The 23,501-nt window shown below is 38.4% G+C and overlaps 1 protein-coding gene across 5 annotated transcripts in view; it reads right to left on the bottom strand.

Moving 5' to 3' along the window:
- The window catches only part of LOC309628702 (uncharacterized protein), a 701,358-nt gene that overhangs the window by 257,891 nt on the left and 419,966 nt on the right, over positions 1 to 23,501 (bottom strand). For 2 of the 5 annotated variants that reach the window (XM_082391990.1, XM_082391989.1), the window contains exon 4: positions 14,420 to 14,460. The exons of the other annotated variants lie outside the window; for them this stretch is intronic. In XM_082391990.1, the coding sequence (XP_082248116.1) occupies positions 14,420 to 14,460 (41 nt within the window). The remainder of the gene's footprint in view (positions 1 to 14,419; positions 14,461 to 23,501) is intronic. 5 annotated transcript variants of the gene reach the window in all.

Raw genomic sequence — 23,501 nt, 5'->3', positions numbered from 1 at the left:
TGTGCATTTCTAAGAATCTGTCCATTTCTTCCAGGTTGTCCATTTTATTGGCATAGAGTTGCTTGTAGTAATCTCTCATGATCTTTTGTACTTCTGCAGTGTCAGTGGTTACTTCTCCTTTTTCATTTCTAATTCTATTGATCTGAGTCTTCTCCCTTTTTCTCTTGATGAGTCTGGCTAATGGTTTATCAATTTTGTTTATCTTCTCAAAGAACCAGCTTTTATTTTCATTGATTTTTGCTATTGTTTCCTTCATTTCTTTTTCATTTATTTCTGACCTGATCTTTATAATTTCTTTCCTTCTGCTGGCTTTGGGGTTTTTTTGTTCTTCTTTCTCTAATTGCTTTAGGTGCAAGGTTAGGTTGTTTATTCGAGATGTTTCCTGTTTCTTGAGGTAGGCTTGTATTGCTATAAACTTCCCTCTTAGCACTGCTTTTGCTGCGTCCCATAGGTTTTGGGTCGTCGTATCTCCATTGTCATTTATTTCTAGGTATTTTTTGATTTCCCCTTTGATTTCTTCAGTAATCACTTCATTATTAAGTAATGTATTGTGTAGCCTCCATGTGTTTGTATTTTTTACAGATCTTTTCCTGTAATTGATATCTAGTCTCATAGCGTTGTGGTCGGAAAAGATACTTGATACGATTTCAATTTTCTTAAATTTACCAAGGTTTGATTTGTGACCCAAGATATGATCTATCCTGGAGAATGTTCCATGAGCACTTGAGAAAAATGTGTATTCTGTTGTTTTGGGGTGGAATGTCCTATAAATATCAATTAAGTCCATCTTGTTTAATGTATCATTTAAAGCTTGTGTTTCCTTATTTATTTTCATTTTGGATGATCTGTCCATTGGTGAAAGTGGGGTGTTAAAGTCCCCTACTATGATTGTGTTGCTGTCGATTTCCCCTTTTATGGCTGTTAGTATTTGCCTTATGTATTGAGGTGCTCCTATGTTGGGTGCATAAATATTTACAATTGTTATACCTTCCTCTTGGATCGATCCCTTGATCATTATATAGTGTCCTTCTTTGTCTCTTGTAATAGTCTTTATTTTAAAGTCTATTTTGTCTGATATGAGAATTGCTACTCCAGCTTTCTTTTGATTTCCATTTGCATGGAATATCTTTTTCCATCCCCTCACTTTCAGTCTGTATGTGTCTCTAGGTCTGAAGTGGGTCTCTTGTAGACAGCATATATATGGGTCTTGTTTTTGTATCCATTCAGCCAGCCTGTGTCTTTTGGTGGGAGCATTTAATCCATTTACATTCAAGGTAATTATCGATATGTATGTTCCTATTCCCATTTTCTTAAATGTTTTGGGTTTGTTATTGTAGGTGTTTTCCTTCTCTTGTGTTTCTTGCCTAGAGAAGTTCCTTTAGCATTTGTTGTAAAGCTGGTTTGGTGGTGCTGAACTCTCTCAGCTTTTGCTTGTCTGTAAAGGTTTTAATTTCTCCATCACATCTGAATGAGATCCTTGCTGGGTAGAGTAATCTTGGTTGTAGGTTTTTCTCCTTCATCACTTTAAGTATATCCTGCCACTCCCTTCTGGCTTGCAGAGTTTCTGCTGAAAGATCAGATGTTAACCTTATGGGGATTCCCTTGTGTGTTATTTCTTGTTTTTCCCTTGCTGCCTTTAATATGTTTTCCTTATATTTAATTTTTGACAGTTTGATTAATATGTGTCTTGGCGTGTTTCTCCTTGGGTTTATCCTGTATGGGACTCTCTGTGCTTCCTGGACTTGATTAACTATTTCCTTTCCCATATTAGGGAAGTTTTCAACTATAATCTCTTCAAATATTTTCTCAGTCCCTTTCTTTTTCTCTTCTTCTTCTGGGACCCCTATAATTCGAATGTTGGTGCGTTTAATGTTGTCCCCGAGGTCTCTGAGACTGTCCTCAGTTCTTTTCATTCTTTTTTCTTTATCCTGCTCTGCAGTAGTTATTTCCACCATTTTATCTTCCAGGTCACTTATCCTTTCTTCTGCCTCAGTTATTCTGCTATTGATCCCATCTAGAGTATTTTTAATTTCATTTATTGTGTTTCATCGTTGCTTGGTTCCTCTTTAGTTCTTCTACGTCCTTGTTAAATGTTTCTTGCATTTTGTCTATTCTATTTCCAAGATTTTGGATCATCCTTACTATCATTATTCTGAATTCTTTTTCAGGTAGACTACCTATTTCCTCTTCATTTGTTAGGTCTGGTGTGTTTTGACCCTGCTCCTTCATCTGCTGTGTGTTTTTCTGTCGTCTCATTTTGCTTATCTTACTGTGTTTGGGGTCTCCTTTTCACAGGCTGCAGGTTCGTAGTTCCCATTGTTTTTGGTATCTGTCCCCAGTGGCTAAGGTTGGTTCAGTGGGTTGTGTAGGCTTCCTGGTGGAGGGGACTATTGCTTGTGTTCTGCCTATTGTTCTGTGTTCTGTTCTGAATCTTGTCTTTCTGGTGGGCACATCCACGTCTGGTGGTGTGTTTTGGGGTGTCTGTGGCCTTATGATTTTAGGCAGCCTCCCTGCTAATGGATGGGGCTGTGTTCCTGTCTTGCTAGTTGTTTGGCATAGGGTGTCCAGCACTGTAGCTTGCTGGTCGTTGAGTGAAGCTGGGTCTTGATGTTGAGATGGAGATGTCTGAGAGATTTTTGCCATTTGGTATTACGTGGAGCTGGGAGGTCTCTTGTGGACCAGTGTCCTGAAGTTGGCTCTCCCACCTCAGAGGCACAGCCCTGATGCCTGGCTGGAGCACCAAGAGCCTTTCATCCACACAGCTCAGAATATAAGGGAGAAAAAAATAGAAAGAAAAAAAGAGGACAAAATAAAATAAAATAAAGCTATTATAATAAAAAATAAAAAAAATTATTAAGAGTAAATGTATTCAGAAAAAAAATTTTTTTAATTTTTAAAAATAGATTTATTAATTTTTTATAGTAAAAAATACGAAAAAAATTTTTAAGAAAAAAATCTATTAAGAAAAAATTTTAATTTTTTAAAATAAAAAATATGAAAAAACTTATTAAAAAATTTTTTAATTTCTAAAAATAGAAAATATGGAAAAAATTATTAAGAAAACATATATTAGGGAAAAAAAATTTTTTTAAGTAAAAAAAAAAAAATGGACGGACCTAACCCTAGGACTGATGGTGAAAGCAAAGCTATACAGACAAAATCTCACCCAGAAGCATACACATATACACTCACAAAAAAAGGAAAAGGGGAAATTAATATATCCTGTTCCTAAAGTCCACCTTTTGAATTTGGGATGATTCGTTGTCTATTCAGGTATTCAACAGATGCAGGCACATCAAGTTGTTTGTGGAGCTTTAATCCGCTGCTTCTGAGGCTGCTGGGAGAGATTTCCCTTTCTCTTCTTTGTTCGTACAGCTCCCCGTGTTCAGCTTTGGATTTGGACCCGCCTCTGCATGTACGTCGCCTGAGGGCGTCCGTTCCCCACCCAGACAGAACGGGGTTAAAGGAGCAGCTGCTTCGGGGGCTCTGGCTCACTCAGGCCGGGGGAGGGAGCGGTACGGAGGAGGCAGGGCGAGCCTGCGGTGTCAGAGGCGTCGTGACGTTGCAGCAGCCTGAGGCGCGCTGTGTGTTCTCCCTGGGAAGTTGTCCCCGGATCACGGGAGCCTGGCAGTGGCGAGCTGCACGGGCTCCCGGGAGGGGCAGTGTGGAGAGTGACCTGTGCTCGCACACAGGCTTCTTGGTGGCGGCAGCAGCAGCCTTAGCGTTTCCTACCAGTCTCTGGGGTCCGCGCTGTTAGCCGCGGCCCACGCCCGCCTCTGGAGCTCGTCTAGGCGGCGCTCTGAATCCCCTCTCCTTGCGCGCCGCGAAACAAAAAGGCAAGAAAAAGTCTCTTGCCTCTTCGGCGGCTGCAGACCTCCTCTCCGGCTCCCTCCGGGCTCGCCGCGGCACGCCAACCCCTTCAGGCTGTGTTCACCCAGCCAACCCCAGTCCTCTCCCTGCGATCCGACCGAAGCCCGAGCCTCCGCTCCCAGCCCCGCCCGCCCCGGTGGGTGAGCAGACAAGCCTCTCGGGCTGGTGAGTGCTGCTCGGCACTGAGCCTCTGTGCGGGAATCTCTCCGTTTTTCCCTCTGCGCCCCTGTTGCTGTGGGATCCGCGCTGATAGCCGCGGCTCGCACCCATCTCTGGATTTCGTTTAGGCAGCGCTCTGAATCCCCTCTCCTTGCGCACCACGAAACAAAGAGGCAAGAAAAAGTCTCTTGTCTCTTTGGCAGCTGCAGACTTTTTCCCGGACTCCCTCCCGGCTAGCACCAAAGCCCGAGCCTCAGCTCCCAGCCCCCGCCCGCCCCGGCGGGTGAGCAGACAAGCCTCTCGGGCTGGTGAGTGCTGGTTGGCGCCGAGCCTCTGTGCGGGAGTCTCTCTGCTTTGCCCTCCGCACCCCTGTGGCTGCGCTCTCCTCCGCGGCTCCGAAGCTTCCCCCCTCTGCCACCCGCAGTCTCTGCCCGCAAAGGGGCTTCCTAGTGCCTGGAAACCTTTCCTCCTTCACGGCTCCCTCCCACTGGCGCAGGTCCCGTCCCTATTCTTTTGTCTCTGTTATTTGTTTTCTCTTTTACCCTACCCAAGTACGTGGGGATTTTCTTGCCTTTTGGGAGGTCTGACGTCTTCTGTCAGCGTTCAGTGGGTGTTCTGTAGGAGCAGTTCCACGTGTAGATGTATGTCTACTGTATCTGTGGGAAGGAAGGTGATCTCCACGTCTTACTCTTCTGCCATCTTGCCCCTACCCCCACAGATTCTTTTGAGTAAATACTTAATCCATTTTAGAGTCCAGATTAAACCCCCCTAGGAGTGATCTAAGTTCCAGGCAGTTTACTTATCATTCCAGAACTGAGGAGAAAGACTGCCTGGTCCACAACAAGTCTCTGTTCTCCACTGACCTCTACCAAGATGCACATTCTTTATAGATCTTTGATGGTTAGCTTTCACCTTTAGTACATTATCTATCCTTTAATCACCATGTTTGATACTAGACACACTCTGTCCTCATCACACCAATTATGATGCCAGTTCAAGTCTTCCAGGTCACTCACAGTCCCTTTTTCACCCCTCCCACTTGGGCATTAGGAAACCTTAGTATGTTCCATCATGTACCATACTGAGTAAGCAGAAATCTGTGATCGCTCACCCATCTACTGACATTCTGCTATTCAAAAAGTTTCTCTGAGGACTTGAATTTACACCAGGCTACACCAAGGAAGCAGATAACTAGTCCTTTCTAATTTTGTTCTACCAAAACTTATCAAAAATGTAGAGGAAGTAAGTATCTGGGCTTGAGACTTGCTTAGAGATATTTTCCAAGGTCTGACTCTCGTCCTTTCCTCTGACAATTCTGAAGCTTCCCTCAGTTTTAACACCTCTTCCAGTGGAAGAAAAACTAATCCTTACCAATTTTTAATTTGTTTTAAATTCTATTTAGTATGGCAAAATAAGGAATGGAAGAGGTGACATTAGAGCGTATTCCACAAATATTTAAAAATTAATAAAAGAATATTTCTTTTAAAAAAAGAATATTACTTTAAAAATGTAATGCCCATAAACTCAACAACTTGGATGAAATGACAAGTTCCTTAAAAGGCACAAAATGCTAAAACTCTCCCAAGAAGAAATAGATAACTTTGATAGCCCTGTATATTAAATAAAGTGAATTTTTAGTTAATACTTTTCTCCAAAGAAAAACCCAGTTCCAGATGTCTTCACTGTTGAATTCTATTCTGCATTTAAAAAGGAAATAACACAAATTCTCACAAACTCTTCTAGAAAACTGAAGAGGATGAAATACTTCTGAGCTTATCCTGTAAGGTCAAGATTACTCTGATACCAAACTAGAAAAAGATAGTACACAATTTTAAAAATCAACAGAATATATCCTTCATAAACATAGATACAAATATTCTAAACAAAATTTTAGCAAATGGAATCCAACATAAGCATTTGGTAAATTATAACATTCATTTCTGACTAAAACTATCCATAATAGAGATGGAAGGGCACTTCCTCAAACTGATAAAAGGTATCTATGAAAAACCTACAGTTAATATCATACTTAATGGTAAAGTCAGATTAGGAACATAATGTGAATTGTGTTGATGTCAGGTTAAAAACTAAGACTTTATCCATAGACCAGAGAGATGATAAATTGATTTCCTCTCTAATACCAACTCTGAAAAACTACATTGACAAGGATTCTGAGACCACATTCAGCCTTCATAAGAGAGTCTTGATAATAGAGCGATGTGAGGTGGTATGTATTTACATGTTATTTTTGCTACAAGCAATGGGAAGTCATTGACTGTTAGTGAGTATGGGAGTTGCATCAATAGAGAATAATAGAATCTAAACCTTGAAGGGACATACACATTTAAATTTGTGTTTTAGAAGAGTGTACTGATGAGAGAATGTAGAATAACTCAAAAAAGAGACCAAATACGAAGCTATGAATTATAATATATGCCATAATGAGGTGCCTTCCTAAGAATTTAGAAAGAGGTATATAAGATTGCTTATGCCTATGAGCATCAGAGAAGATGCCAAACCATACTAAAGAACCAGATGGTCCTTAGACTAAGACTTTATAGGAACTCAGTAGAAGATTTTGTCATAGTTCAAGAAATAATTATAATCAAAAGGGGGTAACAATTATTATAATTTTGGAAAGTGGAATGCCAACAAAGAAGGAAGTGTCAATCTATCCATAGTACTCTTCAAGGGAAAGGAGGTTCTGGACCATGAAAGGTATTGCCTGATACTAGTGACCACTATGACTCTAAAGGTGATATGAATCCATTAGACTTTCACAGCTCCGTAACACTAGCCATTCAAATCATCTGACCAGCTCATCTTCTCTGATTCTATTCCTACCACCAACTTGCTAATTATCTTTTGGTTTGCATGTGATTAACCTTTAGAGAGAGTATACTGGCTAGTGAACTCTGATCTCTGGTCTGTTTGATTTTTATTGTAACTTTTAAAACTAGCATTAAGTTCTATATATTCATTTATTATAACTTTAGCCAGTTAAGACCCAGAGCCCTCTAATTTCCACCTGTATTAACTCTCATATTTCTAAAACTACAGAGCTGAGACCCTTAACCTGAACTGCAATGGGTACATGAAGATATTAACACTATAGAAATATATAGCTCTGTCTTACTGCTTACCTTCAAATTGTAACAGAGCATAACACATACTTGTTACATTGTAATATAAAGAAGTTAAAGGCAGAAGATATACCTAAGCAGAGTGAATACCTTAACACTAATTCTGTTGCCATATGCCCCAAACACAGATAAAACTGAGTTACATAGCACTATAAGACTAATGCAGCTATTATGTTTAGAAACAAAAACTCTATCATATACATTTGTATTTTAGAATTTAAATTGACAATTATAGAAGATAAGAAAACATTGTCTAGAAATCTGATGACCTAATGAAATATATTTCACTTCTTTGCCACTCCTGGTATTGAAAAATGACATTTTCAAAAAGATAACTGTCTCACTTTAATATAATTGTCCATTTTGCATTAATTTTTAAATAATTTTGACAGGCAAATATTAACATATTCCCTTACAAAAATATCAAACATTTAAATTATTGTCTCCTTTAATAATTCATATTCTAAAAAAAAATTATTTTTGCAATTCTACCCTACATTGGCTCTTTTATTTCCTGACTCCCATGATATACTTCTTTGAGTATTAATGCCTTCCACATATTAGCCTCGGTTCATTTTTTCTGAAATTAAAAAATATATATGAATAATATCAGGCATGTTTTCGGCATTTGTACATTTTGAAGCTTACAAATATAGTTCAGGATAAGAAACTGCCAGAGACTCCGGGGAAAACAGATAACAAACACTGAATTGTTTGCCATAGGTCATACTGACATCACATACATTCACTAAGAGAGAGATAACAACATCCTGCCAAATCATTCTAGGAAAAAAGGATAAAAGCTTAATAAAACAATTAGTGGAATATTTTTTCACCTATTTAAAGGCTGATTATGAAATAACTACTTATTATCCCCAGAGTTGTTAGTATAATACTTGGAGAAAGAAGTATGAACATTTGTTTAGACAGTGGTTATAACCAGACCAGGGTCGTATTTTATGTGACTTATGAGGTAATCTTGAAATAGTACAAAGACAGTAAATTGATACCTGTTACACTTTTGTATGAAAATATATATTATCCTCAGGAAATTTGGAGATACAATTTTAAAATCACAATTTAAAGAAATCTATGTAGCTTCCCTTTCTTCTCTTTAACAGTAAATCTACATATATGAGCTAATTTATAAGAGTTCCAAGAAATAAGAAAAAGATGAAAACTATACTAAGAAAAAACCTGTGTCATATCTGATTTTGAGGAAAAAAATTCCTCTCAAAGACCTAGTTTAGTAGCGGTAGACAGTACTATTATTTTAGAATTTGCCTGATGAGCTGGAGGAGTTGCAGAGGGGTGTCTACATCATGGGACCAATAAAACTCATGTTCTCAGATTCAATCAGCAATTAGCCCTCGTAGTGTGGAGTACAAGTTTAGGGAAAACAAAAATACATATGCAGAAGTTCCGTCATACCATGCTAAAGTAAAATTTAATAAAAAATAATGGTGTTACATGGCTGGAATTTTCTCCACTTAATTTCCAGACTTATTATTCAAATGCTTAACTGACAGTTTGAAACCAGACAGCTAAAAACTCCATCTAGACGTGTCATGAACTGCAAACCCATCATGCTGAAAATTAGATTCACTACATATTCATTTAAAAATTATTTTGAGAAGCTATTCTGTTCAAGGCAATCTGTCTTTTTCCTCTCCCCATTCTACTCCCTCTTTCAGAACACCAAAATCTCAGGGCAGTGGACTGAAGGCTAAGTATTTCTGTTACACCAAAGTTAGCTACTTTATCAAACACTTTTACATCTTCTTTATAAATATGGACATTATTCAGTAAATAATTGCACAAAATAACCTGCTAACTTGGCCTGGTGTCTTCAGTTCTCTCTACGCCTTCTTGTTTCAGAAGTTTACTGCATTGGTATTGGTAAAATATCCACGGGTCTCTATTTATATAATTGCTACAGTGGCTCTCCATTAGTGCGAGGGTTTTAGTTGACGATAATAGAATCAAAAGACTATAACTATCAAACACAGGAAGAGTAGACTTTTGTTTCAATCATAATAATTTTTTGGGTGATTGAGAAAATCACTGCTTTAGTGAGGGCATTTTAAAACTTTGGTTTATAACCAAAGACAGTAGGAGAATAAAAGATAAGATAATTGATGAATTCAGAGCATAAATTCTAAGTAAGGTTGTTTTGTCCCTTTTTAACTAGCACAACCCACCTGTTATAATTTCCTATCTCTGAACAAGCACATACACACACACACACACACACACACACACACACACACACACACAGAAAATTACATGAATCACTTTTTTTTTATACTGGAACCTGAAAAGGTTTTGCTCTATTTAAGGTCTATGATACTTTACACAATTACATAATAAGCCCTTTTTCTAGCTTAGTTTTCTTCCACTTTACTTCAGGATAAATTGTAACAGTAACTATTTACAATATTCTGACCAAGATTTTAGAAAAAGAAAAAGAAGAAAATATTAGATCTATGACTTCGTCTACTCAGGCTGCTGTAACAAAATACTATAGACTGGGGGGCTTAATCAACAGACATTTCTTTCTCACAGTTTGAGAGTCTGGGAAGTCTAAGATCAGATACCAGCAGATTCAGTTTCTGGTGAGGACCCTCGTCCTGAGTTGTGGGTTATCACCTTCTTCTTTAATTATTTTTTAATTTTTATTGGAGTATAGTTGCTTTACAATGTTGTGTTAGTTTCTACTGTACAGCAAAGTGAATCAGCTATACATATACATATATCCCCTCTTTTTTGGATTTCCTTCCCATTTAGGTCACCACAGAGCACTGAGTACAGTTCCCCATGCTACACAGCAGGTTCTCATTAGTTATCTATTTTATACATAGTAGTGTATACATGTCAATCCCAATTTCCCACTTCATCCCACCCACCCCCCCACCCCCGGTATCCATACGTTTGTTCTCTACGTCTGTGTCTCTATTTCTGCTTTGCAAATGAGACCATCTATACCATTTTTTTTAGATTCCACATATATGCGTTAATGTACGACATTTGTTTTTCTATCTCTGACTTACTTCACTCTGTATGACAGTCTCTAGGTCCATCCACGTCTCTACAAATGACCCAGTTTCATTCCTATCACCTTCTTCTTGTGTCCCTACATGGTGGTGACAGCTCTGATATCTCTTCCTCCTTTATACATGTGCTAATCCCATCATGAGGGCTTCAATAAATGAATTTCGGGAGACACAATTTAGTCCATATCAGTCTGTTTATAGTATTCATTTGATCATCCTCAAAATCACTTCAATGTTATTGAATGATAAGGAAAAAACTGTCATATTTAACAAGGCCAAATTTATTACAACCTATTTTTCCCCTTTATAAATCATTTTTCAGTAGAAGAAGAAATTTATAATACTTGTAAATCCATCAACACAGATCAAAATATTGGCAAAAATAATACCCTGAAAATATTTGTTATATTTACTTATAGTTAGTATGCTTTCTTTTGAAAATATTAAAAAATTAATTTTGTATATTATAAGATTGTTTTTATCCATTTCTAATGATAGTGCTTCTAACTTGTAACTACTTCTATAAGACATGGTGCCACTAGTGAAAGACAAATGCATCAAATATTATATGATTTAGGTAAGCTAGGCTGAAGTAGTAAATGGATGCCAAATTTTAGCAGCTTAAGACAATTGGAGGTTGTTTCTCAGTCATAGGTGTGTGCTCCTGGCTGATGGAGACTCTTCTTCATGCTACAATTTAGGGACTCAGACTCTTTTCACACTGTGATTCTGCTATGCCCTCAGGGCTTCAATATCATTACCTGGCTTTAGGATTCACAAGAAAAATACTCTTACTTCTTAAAAGTTTTACCTGGAACGTGAACACATAATTTCTACTCACAAGGTCATACCCAGATTCAAAGGAGATAGAGAAATACAGTTCCAGACTAGGAACAGCCATCATTCTACATCCTGAAAGGGTGAATACATTTTGCTGAACAGTAAGCTGCCTTTTCCACCATTATGCTCTATAAGCATAGAAGCATTCATTCAAGAAATATAATTTTTGGACAAGAAAGAAAGAAATTATTAAAAGTCATAAAAGCTTCTGGAAAATATATATTTGATATCTACATGTGGCATAGTTGTTTTATTTTGATAGTTCTTAAAATTGTTTCAAATTACTGCTTTGTTGACTAAGGACATAAATTTATTCATTTTAGTGTTTGGCCAAACAGAAATATTGCAGAAACATGTGTAATGATGCAACAATATGACCCTGATTCATTCAGTTCCCTAATCATGATTTCTAAAACATACCTACAGATGGAAAATATAAATGCACATCTGTTTCCTGACTCTTTTTATTTGTATATCAAAAGTCAATAGGTATCTAGGATCCTGACTGTGTAAACACTGACATTAAAAGCTAGGATGGAATACCAATGAATTTCTCACAAGTTTATTTACTAGTTTCAATATCTATGTTTCTAGCTGCAACCACTCACTCAAACTCCAAATGAATTTCCAGTTGATTCAATTCTCTAACAGTGTAATGTACTGTTTACTCAAATTTAATAAGTCTAACACTAAATGTATCTTCTTCCCCTTAAACTTGAAACTTGCTTGTCTTCAAATATCTTGGTAAGTGAGGCAATAATGAATTATTGGCACTCATGTAAGAGGTGTCAGATCCTTGTCAATATGTCCTCAAGGAAAGCATTTTAGGAAAACAGAACCACACAGTGACAAAAAAAAAAAACAAAGAAAAGAAAAGAAAAGCAATGCAGCTACCAATACTGATCAAGATAGTTCTTCAGGCAGGCATGATTATTAAACAAAGAAGGATCACTAAACATTTAAACAGATTCAGCAGCAAGGAAGAGATGAAAGAATAACAAATCAAACTGATTCTATATAAAAGAAGCAATAACTCAAGAAGAGAAAATAGTTTCATGTAAAATCCAATGATTATCCTCAAATAGATCAAGAGACTGTTGAATTCATAAAAAGAAACTGCTTGAGGCATAAAAGAATAAGAAAACAAAGAGTTCATAGAAATTAAAAATACAAGTTCCATTCAATCACCAAATTTTCTGAGTCTAAAGGACCATGCTAGTAGAGTTTCGAGATAAAATACAAGACACTCAGCTAGATTTGAGTTTCAGATGAGCAATGAGCAGGGTTTTTTTAGTGTGAGTATATCCCAAATATTGCATGGGATATCCTTATACAAAAGGTAATTTGTTGTTCTTCTAGAGTTTGAGTTTGACTGGGTGTCCTGTATTTTTACTTGTTAAATCTGACAGTCTTATGTGCTAGAAACTTCAGGAGTGAGGGGTGGATATCATATGCAAAGAGCAACACAAAGAAACTGTAAAGAACATTTGGATTTTTTTGATGTTAAAAATATAATTTCCAGATTAAAAATTAAATTGCTGAGTATAAGAATGACATAGCTCAAGACTTAAGTCTAAAAGACAGGGTCAGGGAATTTTCTTATAAGTTGGATCAAAAAAGATAGAAATGAAAACCATGAGGAAAAATTACAGGATATGGAGATTAGATTTAAAAAGGTAGAGGTAGCAACAAGGAAGATGGAGAGAAAGAGGTTTTTTTTAAAGTACTGTGTTTTCAGAGTTCAAGTCTCCCCACAACTAAGGCACCTGCCAGATGCTAGTGGGGGACCCTGAAGCCCCCGAGAGAAGGGAAGAACCCCCAAGCAAACTGGTAGGACGTGGGGGGGAGACTGATGAGGGAGGAGAAGTGGAGGCCGGACAGGACCAGCACCCCTGAGGGGTGGCTGAGAGGGGGTAGAGTTTCCCATGCCTGGAGGGACCCTCAGGGGCTCCGATCACGGGGGAGTGGGTCAAACGTTTCCCTTACCCAATCAGCCGGGGAAGGCTGCCCAAATCTCTGCCAGATCCTAAACCCTCAGAGGTCCCCTCCGGGCTGCGTTGGTCCTGGCGGCATAGGAGGGAGGCTGGGAGAGAACAGGAGAGGCGGCCCTCCAGGACCAGAGGAGCGGGAAAGGAGCAGAGGGTGTTTGCCTCACCCACTTGGGCACTGGAGGCCTGCTGGGCTCCCAGGTGGGCTCCCCCACCCTCTGAGACCAGAGGTGGGAGGCACACCTGGGGCCCATCTGTTCTGTTAAGCCTAAGACTCACCCCCACACCCCCCAAACCCCCCCACACACCCCCTCCCCACCTTTTCGAGCCCTGTGGGTCCTAAGCATAGGCCCTGCCCACCGAACATGCCTCACCCCTGCTTAGGCCCTGCCCTCCAGAGCCAAGGTTTTTCCACGTTTTTTTTTCTCCTACTCTTTTTTACTACTGTAGTTCTGTTTTTTGTTGTTTCATCTATATTTTTATATTATACTTTTTCTAACATAGCTGTTAGTTTCCTAGCCTAATTTTATTTTTTATTTTGTTATTGTTCTCCTTTTTTTTTTTTTTTGGTACCCCACGTAGCTTACAGGATCTTGGCTCATGAACCAGGGGTCAGGCCAAAGTTCCTGTGGTGAGAGCTCTGAGTCCGAACCACAGGACTAACAGAGAACCTCAGACCCCAGGGAATATTCATCAGAGTGAGGTCTTCCAGAGGTCCTCACCTAAGCACCAAGACCCAGCTCTACCCAACAGCCTACAAACTGTAGTGTTGGAAGCCTCAGGCCAAACAACCAGTAAGACAGGAACACAATCCCACTCACTAAAAAAAGGAAAAAAAAAAAAGAGACAGCAAAAAAAATAGGTCACAGATGAAGGAGTAAGGTAAAAACCTATAAGACCAAATAAATGAAGAGGAAAGAGGCAATCTACCTGAAAAAGAATTCAGAGTAATGACAGTAAAGATGATCCAGAATCTCAGAAATAGAATGGAGGCACAGATTGAGAAAATACAAGAAATGTTTAACAAAGATCTAGAAGAACTAAAGAACAAATAAACAGAGATGAACAACACAAAAACTGAAAAGAAAAATACACTAGAAGAAATCAATAACAGAATAACTGAGGAAAAAGACTGAATAAGTGAGCTGGAAGACAAAATGGTGGAAATAACTGCCGAGGAGCAGATTAAAGAAAAAAGAATGAAAAGAATTTAAGACAATCTCAGAGGCCTCTGGGACAACATTAAATGCACCAAAATTCGAATTATAGGGGTTCCAGAAGAAGAAGAGAAAAAGAAAGGGTCTGAGAAAATATTTGAAAAGATTATAGTGGAAAACTTCCCTAACATGGGAAAGGAAATAGTTACCAAAGTCCAGGAGGCACAGAGACTCCCATATAGGATAAACCCTAGGAGAAACACACCAAGACACATATTAATCAAACTAACAAAAATTAAATTCAAAGAAAAAATATTAAAAGCAACAAGGGAAAATCAACAAAAAACATACAAGGGAATCCCCATAATGTTATCAGCTGATTTTTCAGCAGAAACTCTGCAAGCCAGAAGGGTGTGACACGATATATTTAAAGTGATGGAAGAGAAAAACCTACAACCAAGATTACTCTACCCAGCAAGGATCTCATTCAGATTCAACAGACAAATCAAAAGCTTTGCAGACAAGCAAAAGCTAAGAGAATTCAGAACCACCAAACCAGCTTTACAACAAATTTTAAGGAAACTTCTCTAGGTGGGAAACACAAGAGAAGAAAAAGACTCACAAAAACAAACCCAAAACAATTAAGAAAATGGTACTAGGAACATACATATCGATGATAACCTTGAATGTAAGTGGATTAAATGTCCCAACCAAAAGACACAGATTGGCTGAATGGATACAAAATCAAGACCCATATATATGCTGTCTACAAGAGACCCACTTCAGACCTAGGAACACATACAGACTGAAAGTGAGGGAATGGAAAAAGATATTCCATGCAAATGGAAATCAAAAGAAAGCTGGAGTAGCAAAACTCGTATCAGATAAAATAGACTTTAAAGACTGTGAAAAGAGATAAGGAGGAACACTACATAATGATCAAGGGGTCAACCTAAGGAGAAGATATAACAATTATAAATGTTTATGCACCCAACATAGGAGCACCTCAATACATAAGGAAAATGCTAAAAACCACGAAAGGGGAAATCGACAGTAATACAAAGTAGTTGGGGATTTAACACCTCACTTACACCAATGGACAGATCATCCAAACAGAAAATAATAAGGAAACACAAGCTTTAAATGACACAATAGACCAGACAGATTTAATTGATATTTAAAGAACATTCCACCCAAAAGTGGCAGAATACACTTTCTTTTCAAGTGCACATGGACCACTCTCCAGGATAGATCACATCTTGGGCCACAAATCAAGCCTCAGAAAATTTAAGAAAATTGAAATTGTATCAAGCATTTTTTCTGACCACAATGCTATGAGATTGGAAATCAATTACAGGAAAAAAACTGTAAAAACCACAAATACATGGAGGCTAAACAGTGACATACTAAATAATCAAGGGATCTCTGAAGAAATCAAAGAAGAAATAAAAAACTACATGACATGAAAACACAATGACCCAAAACCTATGGGACACAGCAAAGGAATTTCTAAGAGGGAAGTTTATAGCAATTCAATCTCACCTCAAGAAACAAGAAAAATCTCAAATAAAAAATCTAACCTTACACCTAAAGCAACTAGAGAAAGAAGAATAAAGAAAACCCAAAGTCAGTAGAAGGAAAGAAATCATAATGATCAGACCAGAAATAAATGAAATAGAAATGAAGAAAACAATAGCAAAGATCAATAAAACTAAAAGCTGGTTCTTTGAGAAGATAAACAAAATTCATAAACTCTTAGCCAGACTCATAAAGAAAAGAAGTGAGAGGACCCAAAACAATAACATTAGAAATGAAAAAGGAGAAATCACAACTGACACCACAGAAATACAAAGGATTTTAAGAGACTACTACAAACAACTATATGCCAATAAAATGGACAACCATGAAGAAATGGACAAATTCTTGGAAAGGTACAATTTTCCAAGACTGAACCAGGAAGAATTAGAAACTATAAACAGACCTATAACAAGCAATGAAATTGAAACTGTAATTAAAAATCTTCCAACAAACTAAAGTCCAGGACCAGATTACTTCACAGTAGAATTCTATCAAACATTTAGAGAAGAGCTAACACTGATCCTTCTCAAACTCATCCAACAAACTGCAGAGGGAGGAACACTCCCAAATTCATTCCATGAAGCCACCATCACCCTGATACCAAAACCAAAACAGATATCACAAAAAAATAAAATTATAAACCAGTATCACTGATGAACATAGATGCAAAAATCCTAAAAAATACTAGCAAACAGAACCCAACAACACATTAAAAGGATCATACACCATGATCAAGTGGGATTTATCCCAGGGATGCAAGGATTCTTCAATATACGCAAATCAATCAATGTGATACACCATATTAACAAATTAAGGAATAAAAACCATATGATCATCTCAATAGAATGCAGAAAAGCTTTTGACAAAATTCATCACCCATTTATGATAAGAACTCCAGAAAATGGGCATAGAGGGAACCTACCTCAAGATAATAAACGCCATTATGACAAACCCACAACAAACATCATACTCAATGGTGAAAAACTGAAAGCATTTCCACTAATATCAGGAACAAGACAAGGATGTCCACTCTTGCCACTCTGATTCCACATAGTTTTAGAAGTCCTAGCCATGGCAATCAGAGAAGAAAAAGAAATAAAAGGAATACAAATTGGAAAAGAAGTAAAACTCTCATTGTTTGCAGATGACATGATACTATACATAGAAAATCCTAAAGATGCTACCAGAAAACTACAAGAACTGATCAGTGAATTTGGTAAGGTTGCAGGATACAAAATTAATGCACAGAAATCTCTGGCATTCCTATACACTAACAACAAAAAATCAGAAAGAGAAATTAAGGAAACACTCCCATTTACGATTGAAACAAAAAGAAAAAAATACCTAGGAATAAGCCTACCTAAGGAGGTGAAAGACTTGTACTCAGAAAACTATAAAACACTGATGAAAGAATCAAAGATGACATAAACAGATGCAGAAATATACCATGTTCTTGGATTGGAAGAATCAATATTGTGAAAATGATTATACTACCCAAAGCAATCTACAGAGTCAATGCAATCCCTATCAAACTACCAATGTCATTCTTCACAGATTTAGAACAAAAAATTTTACAATTTGTATGGAAACACAAAAGACCCCGAATAGCCAAAGCATTCTTGAGAAAGAAAAACGGAGCTGGAGGAATCAGGTTTCCTGACTTCAAACTATACTACAAAGCTACAGTAATCAAGACAGTATGGTACTTGCACAGAAACAGAAATATAGATCAATGGTACAAGATAGAAAGCCCAGAGAAAAACTCATGCACATATGGTCACCTAATTTACCACAAAGGTGGCAAGAACATACAATGGAGGAAAGAGAGCCTCATCAATAAGTGGTGCTGTGAAAACTGGACAGCTACATGTAAAAGAATGAAATTAGAACACTCCCTAAGACCATACACAAAAATAAAATCAACATGGATTAAAGACCTAAATGTAAGACCAAACACTTTAAAACTCTTAGAGGAAAACATAGGAAAAACACTCTTTGACATAAACAACAGCAAGATCTTTTTTGACCCACCTCCTAGAGTAATGGAAATAAAAACAAAAATAAACAAATGGGACCTAATTAAACTACAAAGTTTTTGCACAGCAAAGGAAACCATAAACAAGATGAAAAGACAACCCTCAGAATGGGAGAAAATATTTGCAAACAAAGCAACTGGCAAAGGATTAATCTCCAAAATTTATAAGTAGCTCAATATCAACAAAACAAACAACCAAATCCAAAAATGGGCAGAAGACCTAAATAGACATTTCACCAAAGAAGACATACAGATGGCCAAGAGGCACATGAAAAGATGCTCAACATCACTAATTATTAGAGAAATGCAAATCAAAACTACAAAGAGTTATCACCTCACACGGGTCAGAATGGCCATTATCAAAATATCTGGAAACAACAAATGCTGGAAAGGGGTTGGTGAAAAAGGAACCCTCCTGCACTGTTGGTGGGAATGTAAATTGATACAACCACTATGGAGAACAGTATGGAGGTTCCTTACAAAACTAAAAATAGAGTTACCATATGACCCAGCAGTCCCACTACTGGGCATATACCCTGAGAAAACCAAATTCAAAAAGAGTCACGTACCACAATGTTCATTTCAGCACTATTTACAATAGCCAAGACATGGGACCAACCTAAATGTCCATCAACAGATGGACACATATATACAGTGGAATATTACTTTAGCCATATAAAGAAACAAAATTGAGTTATTTGTAGTGAGGTGGATGGACCTAGAGTCTGTCGTACAGAGTGAGGTAAGTCAGAAAGAGAAAAACAAATACCATATGCTAACACATATATATGGAATCCAAAAAAAAAAAAAAAAAAGGTACTGATGAACTTAGTGGCAGGGCAGGAATAAAGATGTAGACATAGAGAATGGACTTGAGAACACGGGGGTCGGGAGGGGGAAGCTGAGGCGAAGTGAGAGTAGCATCAACATATATACACTGCTGAATGTAAAATAGTTAGCTAGTGGTAAGCAGCAGCATAACACAGGGAGATCAGCTCAGTGCTTTGCGATGACCTAGAGACGTGGGATAGGGAGGGTGGGAGGGAGGCTCAAGAGGGAGGGGATGTGGGGATATATGCATGCATACGGCAGATTCACTTTGTTTTACAACAGAAACTAACACAGTATTGTGAAACAATTATACCCCAATAAAGGTCTATTAAAAATAAATAAAGTACTGTTTTCATTTTACGTAGTGAAAGGTTAGTCAAAACTTTCTAAATTTGAAAATCCTTAAGTAAATTATAAATATATTTTAATGTGCTACAAGAAACCAGTGGATGAATTTATAATGATAATATATCTATCAAGGTGGAAGAGAAAAAATGCTAAAATAATTCTCTTTCAAATGGGAAGAATATAATGTCTCAAGATAAAGGTATTTATTATTTAGTCCTGTAGTGAAATATTTAGTCTGGTTTCCTCCAAAGCAGGGCTTCAGACTAAGGCTTTAATAAATGTAGTTTATTCGGGAAGTGATTCCAAGAATGAGCAAAACAGTGAGTGAAACAGAGAAGAAAGAAAAGCAAATATATGAGCAGGTTATTGAGTTGGCTACCATCACAGGTGATTAAAACTCAATTCTAATGCGTTTCTGAGGAACATTAGAAAAATTATTTTACATTAATCTCCCAGGAAATGAAACAGGAAAACATTTATCCATCCACTCCCAGGCCCACTGAAAGCCAACATGTGTTCTATCTAATGTCAACACAATCAAGAATCTCATCAAAAGCAAAAGACCTCAGGCAAGTGAATGTGTACAAACTGTTCTTTCTATGTGAAAACAAGTTGAATTTAATCCTCCACTGATTGGCATTATAAAGATTACATTCACCAAATTAATAGCTATAATATGAAGTACTAGAGGTTGTGTTTATATTTTTTACTGAAGATACCATATCCAATAAAGGAACTGAGAGTACCATTTGTTTAATGCTCTGTTATTGCAACCTAATCTGTCATGATCAGTTTGTGTTTGCAGGGGCCATAGAGGCAAATTAAATGGAGATATGATGTTGCCAACTCCTCTCTCCACAATCCTTTCAATCACAGTAGCACTAATCTATGCAGTTCCTCTGGGGATGTATTGTTGCTTCTGATTTTCTGTTTTTGTTGGGAAACAGGAAACAGATTAAGGGGTATCCACTTGACCCTTCCTACAATGATGGCACTTATTTCACAGGTCAGGAAATAAATTTTAGAGTTCTGCCAGTCATAAAATATATACTCAGTGGCCATGGAAATATCCTCGGAGTAGATACATGGACCACTGAACTCATCAAGAAAGTAACTTGAGCCAGAGTACCATTTATATCCTGGACTCCATCAGCTCTCACTTTATCCAGAGGACCATAATGACATTGTGGGTCCTCTGGTATCAGTGTTATCTCAGATTTTTATCCAAGCAATCCTCATAGAGTCTAGGTATTACCCTTTCCCCAGAATAGTTTACTTGGTAAATAACTATAGCCACCTGGGGAAAAATTAGAATTTCTCTCAGAAATTAATGTGTTGATGTTGCAAAGACTTTTCTCAGTGGAATATGGCCCCTTTTCAATCAATGGATGCTGGGTGTGTGAATTGACTTACATCAGGAAACTGGGTGAGGCACTGTGATTTTTCCATTGCAGTGTCTAACTTCAGACTTCTGCTCACCAGACATTTTGTTCTGTTTTTGTTGTTGTTAATATAAGTCAGATAGTACTATATTTAACTGATGGTCTATTATGCGCTATGAGACACCGTAATCTTTTAGTTTTACCCAGAAATCGTTCTGAGACAAAATATACTGATTGTTTTTCTCTAGCATGCAGACTCTTTTTCTAGCACAGAAAATTTAGGGAAATCTGAGCATTCAGTATTCTCAATTCTGCTGCACATTTTAGTAATTGTATCTAATTTATCTCTGCAAACTATGTGTTTCAAGCTGGATTCCACCATTCTTGAACCCCATTATTCTTGATTCTAGGGAGCCCAGTCTCATAGCATCATCTTCTACTCCTAATCTCAACCTCCAGATGTTAACTACAACTAATTCTCCAAGAAGCTAGTATCGTTCTCACTAGTACATTTCTTATTGTCTAAGCAAACAGAACATCCTCTGGGACCTCCTGGGAAACAGCCAGTAGATAGGTTCTCTGGTCTCACATAATGAAACCATTCAAACATTCCCATTTTCCTGAGCTTTCTGGCCCCTTGCTTATTACTATGTCAAAGCTGTCCCAGTATTTCCATTTTATCATTGAAGATCATTGTTATGTCCAATGTATAAGAAGCCATTCTGAGGTACATTTAAGCAGATTAAACTTGACCCCCAGAACAATAAGTTTTTCCCTACCCAGGCTTATAACTTAGGATGAATTCTAACATCCTCAAGATCCCACACGTTTTCCTCTGGTTCCTGATGGCACATGTTAGCCAAATCTTAAGATTTCTTTAGTTTGTGAGCTCTTTTCTCCCATAGCAAGAACTTTATTTTCTAGCTAAGGCACTTATCATGATGGGGACCGGAGGAAATGGGGAGTGGCAAGGGCAGAAGTTGCAGACTTTACAAAATATCAGGTTTTGAGATGTTGGTCTTTCTTGAGGTTTTTACAGGTTCTCCAAGCAAGAGTAGCTATTTTTTTCCCCTCTAGTATGCAGATTCTTTGCTAGTACAGAGAACTAAGGGCAACCTGGCTGTTCAACAGTGCCAAGTTTGCCAGTCCTAATGTCTTCTTCCTATGATTCTAGCTCACCGTCCCTTCTTATCAAGGCCTTGTCTCTGACACCAGGGAACCATTAAGGCTATGCATTCTTTATTGCTCTGTTACACTTACAATTAGATGCTGGGCCTAATTTTTCAGAAAAATGTTCCCTGCAAATACAGGTGAAAATGTCCTTAGAAGCTGCCATATAGCAACTCTGGTTTTGACAGTATGCCTAGAGTTGATCATTAACTAAAATGCACTAGTCATTTTCTTTTTTCAGTGCATCCAAAGTAGTTTACAGTAACCAGACAGCTCCACAATCCTGAAAATGTCCCTTGTCCCTTTCCATTCAAGTGCAATAGTTTCTGCATAACCCAACACTTTCTCTTCTCCCTACACTTTCATTTAAATCCATCCCAGGTGTGTGACTGTGATGGTTAAGTTTATGTGTCAACCTGACTAGGTAATGATGCCCAGATATGTAGCCAAACATTATTTTAGATGTTTCTGGGAGGATGTTTTTGGATGAGATTAACATTTAAATTTGTGGGCCTTGAGTAAAGCCAGTTGCCCTCCATAATGTGGTTGGACCTCATCAAATCAGAGCAAAGACTGACCTCCCTCAAGCAAAAAAGAAATTCTGCCAGCAGTCTTTGGACTTAACCGCACATTGAATCTTCCTAGCCTGCCAAACTTCGGGCATAAATTGTAGCATCAGTTCTTCCTGGGTCTCCAGTCTGCCAGCCCACCTTACATATTTTGGAATCGCCAGTCTCAATTATGTGAGCAAGACTGAAGAATACGAAGTCCCGGGTCCCAGTCCCCACCCCCAACAGAAACTATATATGAATGAGAGTGAGAGAGAGAATTTGTGAGAATTATGGAACCCAGGGGAAATGTTACAACACACCAGTGGAGCAAAAATAAATGAGAAAAACTGCATCAAAATGTGTAAGAAGAGTACTTTATCCATATCACTTATCCCTCAATCTACCACAGCACAGTGCTGAAAAGGAGGCCCTGGGACCACAGTTTCTGCTATAGGTGAAAGAGAGACCAAGGTAGACATCCAACTTCCTCAGCATTTGACACTGCCTTAGTGGCTCACTTATATACAAGTTCATGTGGAACACTAGGGGAATTGTCATGGCTAGCTTGCCTGAGGGGAGCTAGGAACAAATAAAAGGATGAGAACTTTCAGCTGCCAGCAAGTGTGAATCTTGGCATCAGCCCGTTGACCTCCACCAGTGGCTTTGCCAGCCCTGCCAAACTGCAGTCCCTCCAAGTCCTTGCCAGCTTTACCCAACCATGGAGCCTCCCCTGGCTCTGAAGATGACACCAGGTCAAGAACTCCCAGAGCCACCCCACCCAGTGATGGAGGCTATCAGTAGCCTCTGTCCCACAAGGGAGCCCTGCCAGCAGCCTTGCAACTAAGTGGACCCCTTACTAGGCATACCCAACCACAGAGTCCCATGGAGCCCTTTCAGGAACCTCAGGATCACATAGCCCTGCCTACTGGCTCTGCCCAACCAGGGAGCACCATCAGGAACCTGGCCTCACCACAGAGCCTTGCCAGCAGCTTCGTCTGACAAAGGAATCCCATCAGTACAGTAGCCTTGCCCAACCTTGGAATCCCACCAACATAACTGCAGACCCCTGTCTACTGGTTTTGCCCAACTGGCAAGGCTCCATCAGTAGACTCACCTAACTATGGATCCCTGCCAGTGGCTTGTCTGACTGTGGAGCCTCACTAGCCAGCCCCACCTGACTATGGAGACCTAGCTGCAGGCTCTGACCAACTGGGGAACACTGACAGTGGGTTCCATCTGACCATGAACCCTAGTAACAAGTCCCTCACAACCTTAGAATCTGATCAGCAGGCCCCATTCACTGACCATAGCCCCCAGTAATAGGTTCCACCCAATTATGGAGACTGCCAGCTAACTCATTCAGAATCCTAGGCCAGGTGATAAGTGAATGCCTTCT

This window comes from Balaenoptera borealis (genome assembly GCF_965194805.1).
Source record: "Balaenoptera borealis genome assembly, chromosome: 5".
NCBI classification, from domain to species: Eukaryota; Metazoa; Chordata; class Mammalia; order Artiodactyla; family Balaenopteridae; genus Balaenoptera; species Balaenoptera borealis.
The sequence above is the reverse complement of the archived record's forward strand: the minus strand, read 5'-3'. Positions and strand labels throughout refer to the sequence as shown.